Here is a 17,353-nt window from a genome sequence, read left to right as displayed (position 1 = left end):
CATGGGTATGCTGCAGCTCGTAGAAGTTCTTTGGCATTTATTCGTTCCTGATCTTTGGCCGAGTAAGAAGTTTAAGTCCGCATATTCCAAAAGTGATAGGAAAATTGGACAAACACGTGTGGTGATTAATTAAAGGAGGAAAACACTTGTGCAACGAAGGCAATCGGCCTAAAATAAAATTAAATACAATAGTTATTGATCGTGTTGGACTAAATTTACTAGGTGAGACAGTGTTTAAATAATTCCAATACGCCAACCTGACCAATTCTTTGTCAGGGGGCACAGTGTGCTACGATTCCGACCAGGTGCAGCCTGATAGGCTTTGCATTTGGAATTTGGCCATTGGATCGGGCGTAGGACGAGCTGAACCAGTAGAACCCCCAGTAACCCCCCCAACATGGAATAAATGGGGCACCTTTAGCATCGTGATCTTCGCATGGACCGTCGAGTTATGTAACCAGCGATCGAGAAGCCCCAAGTAGCGTGCATTAGGGAGGATCAGGATGTAGAGGAGAAATAAGAAAATTCACAACAACGAATAACTGTTGCCGCTGCAGTTCAATTTTGTTTATTTTTGTGCTTCAGCGTGCAGCCAGCCACTTATTAGAGTGAAAATTCTGTATTTTGACAATTTTCCTATGTGAGCCTGAATAGACCACATATCATTAGTACACAGTGCGAAAAACATTAAGCGTGCCTGCGAGCATTTGTATATTGAATATATTCATATTTAATTGCAATATTTAATTGAACAAAAAAAATATTTCCAAGGCGAACCTCGATAGCTGCGCCAAATTAGTATCGAATCCCACCCCAATTGAAATCATGTATAATTTTCTTTAACTTAATTCTATAAATTCTTAAATTTTATATTAAATCTCTTGATAAATGTAAACTCCAAGGAGTATGAAGTATTTAGCCTAGGACCTTATTTTAAGTAGTTTTATAAGCAGATAAAATCAGAAATAGTGGTCAGGTATTTTCCCAATGTATTCTTTCTCTTTTTTTTTTAATTAAGTAAACAGCAAAAAGCACCTCATCTTCTTGGGCCCAACGATCGATGCAGAGTCGGAAAAGCTGAGTGAGTAAACGAGTAATTGCCGAATTCGAATACAATGGGAAATCCATGCCATTTTCCTTACTTTGCCATTTGAATATTAGTTTAAATTGAATTTTCCTTAAATTGTATTTTTTCTTATAAATTGTATTTTTCTATGGATTATATTTCCTTATTTTTGATTATATCTAATTATATATAATGAACATGAGATAAATTCTTTTTATTTAGAGCACTTCGGGTCAAACATGGCAGTTGAATATGGGTAGACCCCACTGTTTAGTGTAAAGTCTACATGGAAGGGAGGGTATAGACGAAGGACAATAACATCTAGTCTTTCATTCAATAGGGTCAGTAGTATAGACCACCCAAGGATCGGCCAACTCCTACCACTTTCCTTTTCCCACTTCCTTATCTCTGTCTACGACAAATTTCCGTAACGTACACAGTCTAGTTTGCCGTGCCCATACCCACGCCCCGTTCGACTGAGCCAAGCCGTCCCCCAAGTAGACAGAGGGGCGCGGTAGAGACCACCCGTGCAGTGTTAGGGACAGTTTACTGTACCTAACTTTAGGACTTACTGTACGCGTTCGTTACAGTTTCCACCTACCCCAACTTGATGTCCGCTTTTCCGTTTCAATTTCATTCCCGGCAAGGCCGAAAAAAAGTCCAAAAACGGGGACTCATTTACACATTTATGTGGGAAAATGTCAGCTCCTGAGTAATTTATGCACACTACGGTATTTAAATGCGTTTTTTTTCTCAGTTCGTCACTGTTACTGGGTTCACTTTCCTTTTTCATGGCGGCCATGTCCCTTTGAGTAAGAAAAATGGGCTTTAATGGGCGCCAAAAGCCAACGACAGGAAAGTGGAAAGAGGAGGCCACGAGACAATTTACGCCAGCTTGGTGAATTGTTTCGAAAATTGACAAATTATGGTCGTAAGTGCTGCGATTAGTCCTTTCTTTGCCCTTTGGCTATACTTTCTTCCTTGCCAACTGTCCCAAGGATGTCTCAGCAAAACCACAATATGCATTATACACATTTGCAGATATAGCATCCACTTCAGTGCGAGCGTTGCGTGTTATTAATAATTCAATTTAGCCGTTTCACAACAGGCGCCGGGTCAGATGGTTGTTGGCAAGCTTCGAACACGCAATCTTGCGATACCTTTCCGCCCCAATCAGCCCCAGTCTGCCCCGTTCACCCCTTACTTCCTCCGCATTACCTTTCCCATTTAGCGTTCAGCGTTAGCAGTTACCCGTTCCATTTCCATAGCGGAGACCTCATTATATATTCATGCAAGTTAAGTGCGAAAGCTCATATAGTGGAATAATAAATTGAATTTAATCCATGGGCTTGAACAACTGCATAAACAGATACACGTGCTACGCGCAGCGAGCCACGAGATACAAATGTATCTAAATGTACACCAAACACCGAGTGCCACTTGTCCGACCTGTTCACGCGTTATTGGCCCCTATTTTTAAAATCAACTTATCAATAATTTATATTTCCTCATAATTTTGAAGCAGTTTCCTACTCAAAACTGATATTTTTAAGTGACGGTAATATTATATTATCAGAAGTTTGCTCTTAAAACTCAATAAGAGCTTTAATAATCTGTGTACATATGTCCGATTAGACACCACATATATGCTATACATCAAATACGATCTTCTGAATATATTGCCATCGGAATTTTTGAAAAAAATTACCATTTCTCTCCGATAATATAAAAAATTTATTAAAAGAATAACAAAATCTAAGTTAAATTAAAAAAATACCGAAAAAAATTCCAAAATTTAAAAAAGAAATACCAAAATTTAAAAAAAACAAGAAAGGAAAGCTAACTTCGGGCGGAGCCGAAGTTGATATACCCTTGCAGTTAAAACCGGAATATAGAATAGAATCTGTACCAAGTTCCAGCTTTCTATCTTCAAAAACACGAAAGTTGGGTCATTTCCGATCGTTCAGTTCTATGGCAGTTATAGGATATAGTCGGCCGATCCTTATGAAATTTGACATGTCGTAATGTTTTGCCAAAAATAGCACTCGTGTCAAATTTGAACTCTCTAACTCTAAAAACACCAAAGTTATATCATTTCCGATCAATCAGTTATATGGCAGCTATAGGATATAGTCGGCCGATCCCGGTCGTTCCAACTTATATACTGCGTGCAAAGGAAAGAAGGGTGTGTGCAAAGTTTCAAGACGATAGCTTTAAAACTGAGAGACTAGTTCGCGTAGAAACAGACAGACAGACAGACGGACAGACGGACAGACGGACCGACGGACAGACGGACAGACGGACATGCTCATATCAACTCAGGAGGTGATCCTGATCAAGAATATATATACTTTATAGGGTCGGAGATGTCTCCTTCACTGCGTTGCACACTTTTGGACAAAATTATAATACCCTCTGCAAGGGTATAATTATTGATTTATTCTGACCATGCCGGCGATTACGAGTCAATTTACTTTTATGTGTTTGTAGTAACTTGGATTATTAGTGACTGGATCTTTGATGTTTAATGTTGATATAAATTTAACGGGGTACTGGATTGTTAGTATGATCCACAGGGGGAAGAATATACCAGACGCGACTTCTCATATTTGAATTGTCAGACTTTTTACATTTAATTAAACAAGAAGCACAGTCGTCGAACTTGTTGGATGTCTTTCTGGATTGGCAGCATTTGTCGAACTCCTTGTCCAATTTAAGGAATGCCATAGAGAGTCTTTTGACATAGAGTTTTGTGAATAAATAAACTTTCATTTCTTTAAAAATCCACTATTCCTATCGCCATCTCCCACTTTTAGAGTCGAAGCACTCAAAACGAACAGCAGAGCTACAATAACACTACCTTTCATTTTAGCAGAATAATAAAGACCGATTAGCTTGCTTGCTTTAACCAACCGCGATCAATAACCCCAACCCCGAGTAATGAACTCTATCCAACATCGCAAGGCAGGGCGCGTTCTTACTCTCCTGCGCTCTCGTTGGATAAAACCCCATACCCTTCCCTCATGCATTTGCTATTTTGGCAGATAAATCCGATGATACACCTCCTGAAGTCATCGTAGGGGACAACAAAAAGCCTAAGCCGCCACCGATTTACATCCGAGAGAAAAGTTCGAATACTCTCGTAAACTCGATACTGAATCTAATAGGACCAGACAATTTCCACATAATTCCATTAACAAAGGGAAATATTCATGAAACTAAAGTTCAGACTAATACGGAAGCAAACTACAGAATTCTGTCAAAGTATCTAAACGACAATAATAAAAACTTCTACACGTACCAATTAAAAAGCAGTAAGGGCCAGCAAGTAGTACTAAAAGGTATCGAGCCGGAAGTAACACCAGATGAAGTTACAAGAGCACTGATGGAGAAAGGTTTTAATGTAAAAAATGTTAGTAACATTTTGAATAGAGAAAGAAAGCCTCAACCTCTTTTCAAGGTAGAACTTGAACCCGAAACCAAATCCAAGCCTCTGAAAAAAATGAAGTGCATCCAATTTTTACTCTCCAGTTCCTACTACACCGCAGAATTACGGTAGAGGAGCCGTACAAAAGAAATGGACCGGTGCAGTGTAATAATTGTCAGGAATATGGCCACACAAGGTCTTATTGCACGCTTCGTCCAGTATGCGTTGCTTGTGGAGACCTTCATGAATCTCACAAATGCCCAAAAAATAAAGAGGATCCCAGCAGCAAAAAGTGCGGAAACTGTGGAGGCAACCATACGGCTAACTACAGGGGCTGTCCAGTCTACAAGGAACTGAAAAGCCGCACACACCAAAGAGTGACCACTGCTCACTCACATACACCACCTATGAAATCTACACGTAATGTCATCCCCCCTTTAGCTGTTAAAAATTTAGCCAATAACGAGGTCACCGACAAATCCGCAAGCTATGCAACTGCTCTAAAATTGGGTCTTAAAAGTACCGCTCCCACCAATCCAAGATCATCAGTTCCCCCTCATCAACCAGAAGAACCGTCTACGAACAAACTTGAAACAATGATATGTAATCTTCAACAAAGTATGATGGAATTCATGTCATTCATGCAGACAACTATGCAAGATCTTATGCGAAACCAGAACGTTTTGATTGAGCTGCTTGTTGCTCAAAAACAGACTAAATAATCAATGGCTCCACTCCGTATAGCACTGTGGAACGCAAACGGCGTCTCACAGCGCAAACTCGAGTTAACTCAGTTCCTTATTAATTACCATATCGATGTAATGCTACTCGCAGAAACTCATCTTACAAATTAATATAATTTTCAAATTCGAGGCTATCTATTCTACAACACGAATCACCCAGACGGGAAAGCTCATGGAGGCACTGGGATTCTGATTAGAAATCGCATCAAGCACTGCTTCCACAACAGCTTCGCCACTAACTTCATGCAAGCTACATCAATAGATATGCAAATGGATTCCCGATCTTTAAAGCTTGCCGCCGTATACTGTCCTCCTCGGTTCACAATATCAGAATCCCAATTCATGGAATATTTCAACTCTCTGAGCTAACAATTTATAGCAGCAGGAGACTTCAATGCCAAGCACACGCACTGTGGATCTCGACTTGTGACTCCTAAGGGAAGGCAGTTGTACAATGCAATAATAAAAGCAAACAACAAGCTAGACTGTGTGTCACCTGGGACACCTACATATTGGCCAACAGATCCTAGAAAACTGCCAGACTTGATAGATTTTGCAGTCACAAAAAACATTCCTCGCAACCTGATAAGTGCCAACTCCTTACCAGATCTATCGTCCGATCACTCGCCTGTACTTTTTCATCTTAATCTACATCCAGTTGCGGTAGATAAACCATTCAGACTAACAACGAATAAAACCAATTGGCTTAAGTACAAAAAATATGTAAGTTCGCACATCGAGTTGAATCCACGTCTGAATGACGAAGCTGATATCAACTTATCCACAAACGCTCTTGAATCCGTCTTGGTCGCAGCAGCTCGCGTATTAACTCCACAAACCCCAAAAACATCGTACAATAATAGATACACGAACGTTGAAAAAGAGCAGCTCGTTCTAGCAAAGCGACGCTCACGGCGAGAATGGCAATCCAACAGATCACCAACCGCAAAACAAAGGCTAAAAGACGCTACAGAGAGGCTCTCAGCTGCACTTCGTCATGAAGAAGAAGGGTCGCAAAAACACTACATAGAGCAGTTATCCCCAATGAGCTCCAAGCTCCCACTTTGGAGAGCACACTCATCTCTCTGCGCACCAATCGAATCTGCAATGCCAATAAGGACATCCACAGGCAACTGGGCTCGAAGCGACGAAGAAAGAGCCGACAGATTCGCAGAGCATCTTCAAAATGTATTTCAGCCCAACACATCATCAAACGGGATCTCACTGCCAGCAACATCAGATATCGACACATCAACGTATGAACCTATTGTATTTAGGCCACATGAGTTACTCAAAATCATAAACGAACTCAACCCAAAAAAATCTCCAGGATGCGACCTAATATCACCAAAAATGATTATTGAACTTCCTCTCTGTGCTGTTCGAGCTATTTGCCAGCTCTTCAATGCAATAACGAGACACGGACACTTTCCAGAGAGATGGAAAAAGTCGATAATTATAATGATACCAAAACCTGGCAAAGACCGCACAATTGCTTCATCATATAGACCAATTAGTTTACTAACGTGTCTATCAAAACTCTTTGAAAAATGCTTCTTGGCACACATTACCCTATATCTCAGAACACACAGCAAAATCCCTATTCATCAATTCGGTTTTCGAGAAAAACACGGAACCATTGAGCAAGTCAACCGCATAACCTCAGAAATCCGAAATACATTCGAACAAAGGGAGTACTGCACTGCGATATTTCTGGACGTATCACAAGCTTTCGACAGGGTATGGTTAGAAGGTCTAATGCACAAAATTATAGAAATGCTCCCAACCAACACTCACAAACTTCTGAAGTCATACCTATACAACAGGAAATTCTCAGTAAGATGTAATTCAACCATGTCCGATGAGTACACCATTAGAGCCGGAGTTCCTCAAGGCAGCGTGCTTGGACCAACACTCTACCTTATCTACACTGCGGACATCCCAACGAGCAGGAATCTAACCACATCCACTTTTGCAGATGACACAGCGATCCTAAGCCGCGCAAGATGCCCCAAGCAAGCAACGGCGCAACTTGCTACACATCTGGTGGCAGTGGAGAAATGGCTATCCGACTGGCGAATCAAAGTTAACGAACAAAAATGCAAACACGTAACGTTCACTCTTAACAGGCAAGACTGCCCTCCACTTACTCTTAACAACACAGTGGTTCCGATAGCAAATGAAGTAACATATCTTGGCGTACACCTCGATAGACGGCTTACCTGGCGCAGCCACATTGAAGCCAAAAGAACGCATTTAAAGCTCAAAGCCAACAGCCTCCACTGGCTTATCAATAGCCGTTCGCCCCTTAGCTTGGACTACAAGGTACTCCTCAATAACACCGTCTTGAAACCAATCTGGATGTACGGCTCCCAGTTGTGGGGGAATGCCAGCAACAGCAGTGTGGATATAATGCAACGAACTCAGTCAAAAATTCTCAGAAGCATCACCGGGGCCCCGTGGTACGTTCGGAATGAAAACATCCACAGGGACCTTCACATACCACTCGTCAGAGAAGAGATAGCACAAATCAAAACAAAGTACTACAACAGGCTATCAGTACATCCAAATCATCTCGCGAGAGCCCTCACGCGAGTTTCCAGCAGTTCTCCTCTTCGCCGCAACGACCTCCAGAAGACAGCCGCAACGACCTCCCAATCCAGCGCCAATTATTGGGACCACGTAGTCTCTATTCAGTTCAAAACAAACTGTTAGATATTGTATTATTTTAAGATTTGCAACCTTATTGTTAGACTCTTAAAGAGTAATCCAATAAAAACAAACGAAGCTTAAAAAAAAAACAAAAAAAAGCTTGCTATGCGCGGCGGTATGCGAAGTACTATTATAATAATTAAATAATCTCTGTCCGAATAAGAGAAACATCGAGCATGCTCTTGCGAATATTTTTTTGTACCCTTTTCTCCCATTATCAAAACTTAAATTGACCGAAAGTGAATTTTTGCTGTATTGATATTACGGACTGTTTGGAAACCTACGCTTTAATTTTCAGATCATAACCCTTGGGATGAACACATTTTTCTTGGTGATTTGTTAAAAAATACTCCCATAGACTAATCCTATTTTTCTTTCAACATGGTCCATGAAGTCATCTTTTTTAGGCCACTTATTGGTCCCTTTATAGAAGAATTTATTTTAATTTTTCAAAAACTCTTCAAAATAAATTAACTCACATATAATTCATGCAGAAGTCAGACTGCAAGTAATCAGAACGTAAAGCAAAGCTATAATAACACGACCGTCCATTTTAAAAATAGAATAGAAACTTAAATCTAAATCTAAAAATCTAAAACTAAGACTAGCAGGCGCTTATAAGCAGTTCTCTCTTAAATACAATAGGAACTGAAATTATCTCTGTCCGATTAATAGTATCATAAAGCATGCTCTTGCGTATATTTTGGTTGTTCCCCTCTCCTCCCATTATAAAAACTTTATTACGCCGAAAAAATAATGTATGCTTTATTAATAATATAGACTGTTTTGGAAACCTAAACCTTAATTTTTCAGATCAAAATTAGCCGAGGGCAGAAGACAGGGATTGATTGAAGACGACTTAGATGAGCCACCAATAGCACATCAAAATTAGCAGGGGCCAGAAGACGGGGATTGATTGAAGAAGACTTAGATGAGCCACCTAAGATTTCTCGCATTTTTCAGGATTGCACACTTTGCGTCTTTTATGTCTTTCACTAGTTGTAACTTTGCAAGCCTGCGGGATTTCAGAAGATTAGTTACAGGATAGTAAATAACATAATGCAAAAAACTCACCATGCGCCGGTATATATTTTTTTTTTCCTCGGATAAACGGCACCAGGCTCTGGCCGCCCTTCTAATCAGCTCCTGTGGCTTCATGGAACTGTGTTTTTCCCGGTAGGCACGCACGAAGTTAAGGTATCCATTATTCATAATAGGACCGGGCTTGCAGGTTTTCTTAGGTTTTGACTTGCACGTCTTCTTAGGCTTCGAGCACTTCTTCTGTTTCCGGGCACATGTAGGCTTTTTCTTGGCCTTGCAAGACTTCCCTTTCAGAATACCTTCAGTGGAGGGCTCGATCACGGACAGGATGCTCTCGTCAGATCCCACCGAGTTCAAGTAATCGTCGAAGATTCTCTTGTCCATAGTTTAGCGATCCATTAAAGGTAAAAAAGATCCGTATAAAGTCGTATCAAAGCCGTATAAGTTTTTCTGAAAAAAAGAGTGCGATAGTAGGAATTATCTGCTGAATATCAAAATGAGGGGGCTAGAAATAAGGGATTGCATGCTTTTGCAGCTGCATCATGTTTACAGAGGCAAGTTACTTCAATTAAAAAAAAAACAAAAATTAAAATGAGCTTATACAAATTAAGAGCCCTTTGCTATGCATTGTTGCATTTTCGAAAAGTTTAAATTTTCTAATTCTCAGGTTGCTAAAGCAACATTCAATCAAATCAAAGCTCTGAAAACCTTTCTGATTAAGCTGCTGACAAAGAGCTAAAATGAAGATAAAAGCCAAACACGAAGCAGCTTAAACTAAGTAGAAATCGACAGGAGCAGAGGGCGTCGAGTGATTATCACTAGCAGCCAGAGTAGTTGCCATTTAACACGCACAACGAGCAGCAGCGGCAGCAACAGCAACAACATCCACAATATCAGCAGCAGTTGCAACAATGTTTGAGTAATTGTTTGCCGTTGCAGCAGCAGCAGCAGAAGCATCAACAGCGAAAGCATCAGCAGCAACTGCAGATGCAACAAAATTTGCATGCAAACACAACCCCTCTTCCTGCCACATCGACCCTTTCAGGTCCAGTCGCCTCGACGCTGGCTGCACACGTAACTGAACGGTGGCAACAACTGCAGCAGTAATTGCAACAAACAATTAGCGTCACTTGGATTTATGTTTACGAGCGGCTGCCTCGACATTTTCGGCCACAATGACAGTGCAGCGTCCCCGCTTGCTATCCCCTTTATGGGTGTCATCGGGGAAAAGTTGATCAATCAGGGCGTATAATTTATTTACGATTTCGACGGCAAAAGAAAACTAAGAGCACCGATTAACTACCGACTTTTCTCCGATGGAAACAAAAATCGCGGTATGATTTATCGTCGCCCTTTGCTGGTAACTGCATGTGGCTGCAGCATGTAAATGACACCATTAATAGGCGGAGGCGTGGTAAGGTGGTGCTCGCCTGTCGTCAGGCTGCCCTCAGCATTAGTTTAAGGCTAGATAGGCGGTCAATACCATCCGACATCTAGACAAGCACGCGGCCCGGTCCAAGGGCGTTGCCCAAGGAAGCTTCTAACACTTTCACTCAACATGCTTTGCAACCGTACATTGGCTTTGGCCAACTCGTTAACCCCACAAGATATGTAAACTCACGCAATCCGTACTACGATTGAAAATAAAAAATTTTAATTTATACCGATCCGAATAACGATTGAAAATTTAAATAAAATTTTGATTTATACCCATCTGAACTACGATTGAAAATTTAAATAAAATTTTGATTTATACCGATATTTTCGGGCACAATGACAGTGCAGCGTCCCCGCTTGCTATCCCCTTTATGGTTGTCATCGGGGAAAAGTTGATCAATCAGGGCGTATAATTTATTTACGATTTCGACGGCAAAAGAAAACTAAGAGCACCGATTAACTACCGACTTTTCTCCGATTGAAACAAAAATCGCGGTATGATTTATCGTCGCCCTTTGCTGGTAAATGACACCATTAATAGGCGGAGGCGTGGTAAGGTGGTGCTCGCCTGTCGTCAGGCTGCCCTCAGCATTAGTTTAAGGCTAGATAGGCGGGCAATACCATCCGACATCTAGACAAGCACGCGGCCCGGTCCAAGGGCGTTGCCCAAGGAAGCTTCTAACACTTTCACTCAACATGCTTTGCAACCGTACATTGGCTTTGGCCAACTCGTTAACCCCACAAGATATGTAAACTCACGTAATCCGTACTACGATTGAAAATAAAAAATTTTAATTTATACCGATCCGAATAACGATTGAAAATTTAAATAAAATTTTGATTTATACCGATCTGAACTACGATTGAAAATTTAAATAAAATTTTGATTTATACCGATACAAACAACGATTGAAAATTTAAATAAAATTTAAATTTGTACCGATCCGAACTACGATTGAAAATTTAAATTAAATTTAGATTTATACCTATTTTTTTTTTTAGATGCAAAAATTATTCCTAGTTGAAAGCTGGGATGAATGCCTGGCATCGGCACCAAGACTTATCACTCTTTACTATTTATTAATAAAATTTCACTCGATAAACAATTTTTTTTCACTTTTAATTTAGGAACTGCTTTCTCAACGTTTAAAAGTGTACTGAATATAAATTTTGAACGATCAAATCCCAAAGAAAGGATTATTTTTTGGGGGAACCGTTCATTGGCTTTTGCAAATTCGCTATCCGGACGAGATATGTAAACTCACGCGATCCGTACTACGATTGAAATTTTAAATTAAATTTAGATTTATACCGATTTTTGTTTAGAAGCAAATATTTTTCCCTGCTTGAAGCTGAGATGAATGCCTGGCACCGGCACCAATGTGCTTCAGACTTTTCAGTCTTTACTATTTATTAACAAATAAATTAAAATGCCTGGCACCGGCACCAAGACTTTTCAGTCTTTACTATTTATTAATAAAAATTCACTCGATAAACAATTTTTTTTCACTATTATGTACTGAATATTAATTTACTGAATTTAATTTAATAATTTATAAAGAAAGGAATATTTTTTGGGGGAATTTATTTTTCATACTCACCAGTCGTTGATTTTTATTATTTTTATATATAAAACTTGTCACTGTAATTTAAATATTTTTTTTTTCAAAAAATAATTCAGAGACTATACTTTCAATTTTGCGTCTTGCTTATAGCCGGTTGAAAAATATACTGATACAAATTCCGCCTTATATAGACAGGAATTCGACCTCACAGCCTACTACAAACTAAATTTTTCCCCAAAAAACCAAAAATTGAATATTGACAGATTTGATAGAAAAATGCCAGCCTGTTGGTTTTTTGGAAAACCTGGTCCTGCTCTTTTAAACTTAAGAGTGCTCATGTCTGCGATGGCATGTTTAGTTTCCTCCTAGCCGGCATAAATTATGCGAAACCATTTTTATTCCCTCTACTGCTCGTAGTGGAAACTCTTTGCGGCTTATTAAAATTTCTAGCTAGCGGGCCAACAAACCGATATCTTTTGGTAGCTAAGGGAGGCAATTCATTGGACATGTGTGAGGTTTTCTATTATCTGTAAAATGTTATGATTTATTATGTGTGGGTTCGAGTTGATGTTGCGGCCATAAATTGCGACGCTTTGGAGCCTTTGCCATGGGCCTAACTTTGGCTATGTTTATGCCCTTGCGTTCGCCTGGGCCTTTGCCTCTTATCTTTGGTATGTGCCTTTGCCAGGAGAAGGCAATACTAATTACTTTTTTTTTGTCCTCCGAAGTAAGTAGCTCTCTCCCAGTTTGCCACAAAGTGTACCTTTCCTGCACATTGGCATGTCCTACTTTAGGGCCCCATCCGCCAACAAGGAAGTCAAACTCTTTGGCAGTTTTCCATCAAGTTGCGCTTTAAAAGTGCGTGCAATCGCCTGGGTGGGTCGTTGGTTTAAGGATTCGATGGGTAGAGGGGGATGGTGGTTGGGCGTGCTGGTGGTTGGCTTGGGCGTCAAGGGTTAAGTGTTTTAAAGGGAGCCGCCATTCAGGTCGTTTCTATGTTATCGCAATTTACCAAGCACTCCAAGCCCCGGGAGGCGATACCTCACGTGTCATTATCTTAATTTAAGGCAAGCCATGCCCGGCACGCCCCGGCCCGGCTCGGCCCGGCTTCCCTGCCCCAAGACTCTCCAGTTGATAGAGCTTCTTTCAGCTACCATATCTCTTACGTGAATATACAATTATGTATGTGGCACTGTGCGTGTGCATGTGGGGTGGCTTAAAATTAAATTTCTCATGCTTAGAGAAACGAGGACCCGTACCGTTGCTCATTACTATATAGTCACAAGGATGGGGCCCGAAGATGCCTGTGGCTCGTTAGGTTACTGTGTGGCCATATCTCGACTTGAGATTCGTCGAGGGCTCTCCGAGCTCTAGTACATCATTCCAAGAGGGTAAACTAACTATATGAATAGGTGCCCCGAAGTGCAATGGAGGAAAAAAACTTCTTAGAGAACATCCTTTCAGGATGGGTTATTAGTATGCAAGAAACTAGGTATGAGATTAAGAAGAATAAGTTATCAGAGGAAGCTACCAGAGAAGTACAAAGTATCATATTTTATTTAAGTTCATTTGTTGGTTATAGTGTTTTAACAAGAAAAGTGTTTCCAGCTTAAAGTTCCTGATTCCTTCTTAATGCTTTTATAATTTGGTTTATGTCGATTCAAGACTAAAATCCTATTTGTTGCATTTTTTGCGAATATCGCTTTTAAGATCCTGAAATTTAATTATTACCAAGGAAAACGTAAATACAACACACAACTTGGCAATGCTCTTGTCGGTAGTGGGCTGTCGGGACAGACGGCATCGGAACCGGACCCCCGGGCTGCGTCGACGTCTGCATTGCACCATGCAAACTCGAACAGCAACAACTCATTTTTTCCATTTTGTATTATTGACAAAGAGGGGTCTGTCGACTGCCGATTTTCATTGAATATTTTTCGTTCAGGGCGAGCCTCTGCGAAGGCCTCCCCCCCAGGAGGCCCCAGGATTTTCGGTTGCGTTTCCCAGTGAACCCAGCCGGTTGCTTTGGTTGGTTTATTGCTTTGATTGCAGCTACTAACTTCGGGCTACGGAGACTGATTATGACGGCTGAGGTACGAAATTCTGCTCCTCAAACAACAATCCACATACTGAACTAGAGAAACCAAAAATTAGAGGCTAAGGCCACATCTCAGGTGATCCATCCAGTGGCGGGAACTTACCCAAATGCGGACCAGGAGGCGCATCACCAGGAGCATTTGACACATGGGACCCAGGCACAGAATCGTGAGGAGGCGCAGCCAGCGGGCAAAAATCACCAGCAGGCAGATGGCCGTAGCGAAGCATCCGAACATCACCAGGTTAGACAATAGCACCAAAGAGCTAATGAAGCCCAACTTGCAGCGCTGAAAGAGGAGTAGAGGGAGCACTTAGGGGCCACAGGACAAAGCGAATCTCTTACGGAAACCAGGAGGGCCAAATTAAACGGCAACAACAGGGCCAAATGATGGCGGAACAGGGACTCGAAAAAGAGCCAGCTGGAAGACCTGAGAATTTCATGCCAACTGTGATTTGATTCCGAACCAGCAGGCTCCTCATACACCAGAGGTAAATAGTAGAACGTGTTTACAGGACCTGGAGAGTTAATAGTATCTGAAAATAAAACTAAATAAATAAATATCTTACAAAATCTTTAAAAGGAACCCACCTTGAGCCAGATGTTTAAACATATTGATCACATAGTACAGCATAATATTGTGAAAAATAAGCAGCCATGGCATCCTTTTTGAGAGGGTGAATGGATCGCTGAGGAAATTTAATTATTTAACAAACTTTCAAGTCTCATATATTATGTAAAAATACTTACAAAAAGCAAATACACCTGGTACAAAAAAATTATGCACGTCACAATCAGCTCGTGTATATCTGCCATAATTTCTCGATTGCCCAAAATAGATGTTTGCAATTTTGATTAAAGATATCCAAAACAGTATTTGACTGACAATAAAAAGATTATTGGATTGATTTCTAAGCAAGTAGTTTTATAATCTATCGTTAAAGAAACAAACCCATATCTCAATTACTCCAATCTGAAACCAAATATCTTTATACATTTTCATCGACCATTATCCTCAATTTAATCGGTCGTGTTGCGGATTTCCATTCATCAAAAGCTAACAATAACTTAGGTTTTGAGCCACCTCAGTCATTGTACTTGTAATTAAGGGAATCTTGCCCCAGGTTTCTCAACTCTGCATGATAGTTAACTAATGGTTTACAATTACCAATTAACAGATTATGCATTGAACCAAGAACGTTCCTTGATGGCTGTCCGAATCAAAGCACTCAAAATAGTGCAGGCAAAACAAAATAATTTAATTTAAATTCATAATGTGCGCTGCAAATATGTGTTGTAAAATATTCCAACAGTTGAAGTTCAACTGAAAATTGAGTGTCAGTCAGGCAGAGCGGCCACAAGCATCTGAACTACTATAGTACATGCTGTAGCAGAAATAATAAGAGTTACGAAAACAAAATGGCCACTGCAATGCAACTCTTGCATATTGTGCAAACAATAAACATTGTTAATTAATTACAATAAACATTGTTACACTGCGAGTAACTCCAAATTTATGAACGGCTGTATCGGCTGCCATTGGATCAAAATATTTTAATGACATCCGAAGCATTTGCATAAAAATTGTGGGCATGTTTTACATCAAATGGGTATTTAAATTTGATGAATTTGATAATAGCTTTGAAATTTTAGTTTTTAAAAACAAATAAGTACACGCTTAAGAGATTACGCTGCAAAGTGCCAAACTTATTCGAAATGCAGCCAAAATCAATTTGCGGAATCCCTTTAGGGACTCTCATAAAATTCACTTTATGAAGCTTATATAAAATGGAGCTCTTACTTGGAGCTTTTGATAACTTGTGGCAGGAATATTTTCGAGGCACTGACTATAATGCCTCATGCGAGCGATATCATTATAAATAATGACTGTGATTAAATATGATGTAATCCTTTGCCGTGGCTGCCGATTCTGTGATGATTTTTTTTTTTCATTTTTGTGAATGTTGCAAACTTAATTAAACATTAATCATAGCACCCGGCAGATACGGTGAAGGGCGACGTTAAGGCGATTTCAGGATAGTACGAACAAGTGCTTTAATTAACGGCGACTGTTCCTGGTAACTGACCATAAAGGATTTGCATTATTAATTGATCGATTTTCAGGTCAATATTCTACGATTCATAGGGAAAACTCAACACTTTTTTCGAACTGCACCTACCATACCTCTTTTTTTATGCCATATATGTATGTATGTACCTACATACATATGTGCAGTAATTTTTATTTTATTTTTATTTTTTTATATTTTGGCACAACTGTCACGTACGGCGTGGAGATCAGACTTATTAGACTCTGGTCCATACACTTACCATTTCATCAAAGGAAATCGATCTTGAATTGATTTTGCGCACATCCATAAGCCGTCCCAGCCTCCATGTAAGTGTACCTTGGTCCTAATGTATGTCATTTGGTCGGCAGTTATCTTCGGCCCAAATGCAAAAAGGGGCGGTAATTTTCTTACATTTTCTCCTTTTTTTGCACAAAAAAAAAAAACAAAAAGCCCCAAAATCAAGGGTGGCAATATCTGTTTGATTTTCTTTCTTGTTAGCTAAGTGAATTTTTATTTGGCCGTCCATTTGGTCAATTTCGATTAAATTTGATTGGGGGACTACATTTATTGAAAGCTCAATTCATTTTTATTAGACTTTTCGGTTATTTTTTATTTATTGCTTTTTTGATAATATAGAGTCTTACTTATTAAAGTTTACTGATTATTTTTGCAGACCTTGTTTCAACAAGCCAGTGCAACAAGTTCTCCAATTGAGTTTCCACCTACCCCAACTTGATGTCCGCTTTTCCGTTTCAATTTCATTCCCGGCAAGGCCGAAAAAAAGTCCAAAAACGGGGACTCATTTACACATTTATGTGGGAAAATGTCAGCTCCTGAGTAATTTATGCACACTACGGTATTTAAATGCGTTTTTTTTCTCAGTTCGTCACTGTTACTGGGTTCACTTTCCTTTTTCATGGCGGCCATGTCCCTTTGAGTAAGAAAAATGGGCTTTAATGGGCGCCAAAAGCCAACGACAGGAAAGTGGAAAGAGGAGGCCACGAGACAATTTATGCCAGCTTGGTGAATTGTTTCGAAAATTGACAAATTATGGTCGTAAGTGCTGCGATTAGTCCTTTCTTTGCCCTTTGGCTATACTTTCTTCCTTGCCAACTGTCCCAAGGATGTCTCAGCAAAACCACAATATGCATTATACACATTTGCAGATATAGCATCCACTTCAGTGCGAGCGTTG

The 17,353-nt window shown here is 40.0% G+C and overlaps 1 protein-coding gene and 1 pseudogene across 3 annotated transcripts; both read right to left on the bottom strand.

Annotated features, from left to right (window-relative positions):
* Positions 1 to 8,684: 8,684 nt before the first annotated feature.
* On the bottom strand, positions 8,685 to 12,174 carry LOC122321863 (protamine-like). Of its 3 annotated transcripts, none has more exons than XM_070282716.1 (3): positions 11,413 to 11,429; positions 9,023 to 9,439; positions 8,685 to 8,963 (listed from the first exon to the last, which is right to left on the bottom strand). In XM_070282716.1, the coding sequence occupies exons 2-3, from the start codon at positions 9,371 to 9,373 to the stop codon at positions 8,889 to 8,891; spliced, it is 426 nt and encodes a 141-aa protein (XP_070138817.1). In that variant the 5' UTR covers positions 9,374 to 9,439; positions 11,413 to 11,429; the 3' UTR covers positions 8,685 to 8,888. The 3 variants fall into 3 exon arrangements, with proteins under 3 accessions (XP_070138817.1, XP_070138815.1, XP_070138814.1); XM_070282714.1 differs by lacking the exon at positions 11,413 to 11,429 and adding an exon at positions 9,842 to 9,860; XM_070282713.1 differs by lacking the exon at positions 11,413 to 11,429 and adding an exon at positions 12,028 to 12,174 and having other exon boundaries at positions 8,686 to 8,963.
* A 1,331-nt stretch (positions 12,175 to 13,505) lies between these two features.
* Positions 13,506 to 15,002, bottom strand: LOC138927407 (uncharacterized; annotated as a pseudogene).
* Between the last annotated feature and the right edge of the window lie 2,351 nt (positions 15,003 to 17,353).

The sequence above is a fragment of the Drosophila bipectinata genome, unplaced genomic scaffold (genome assembly GCF_030179905.1).
Source record: "Drosophila bipectinata strain 14024-0381.07 unplaced genomic scaffold, DbipHiC1v2 scaffold_248, whole genome shotgun sequence".
Taxonomy (NCBI): Eukaryota; Metazoa; Arthropoda; class Insecta; order Diptera; family Drosophilidae; genus Drosophila; species Drosophila bipectinata.
The sequence above is the reverse complement of the archived record's forward strand: the minus strand, read 5'-3'. Positions and strand labels throughout refer to the sequence as shown.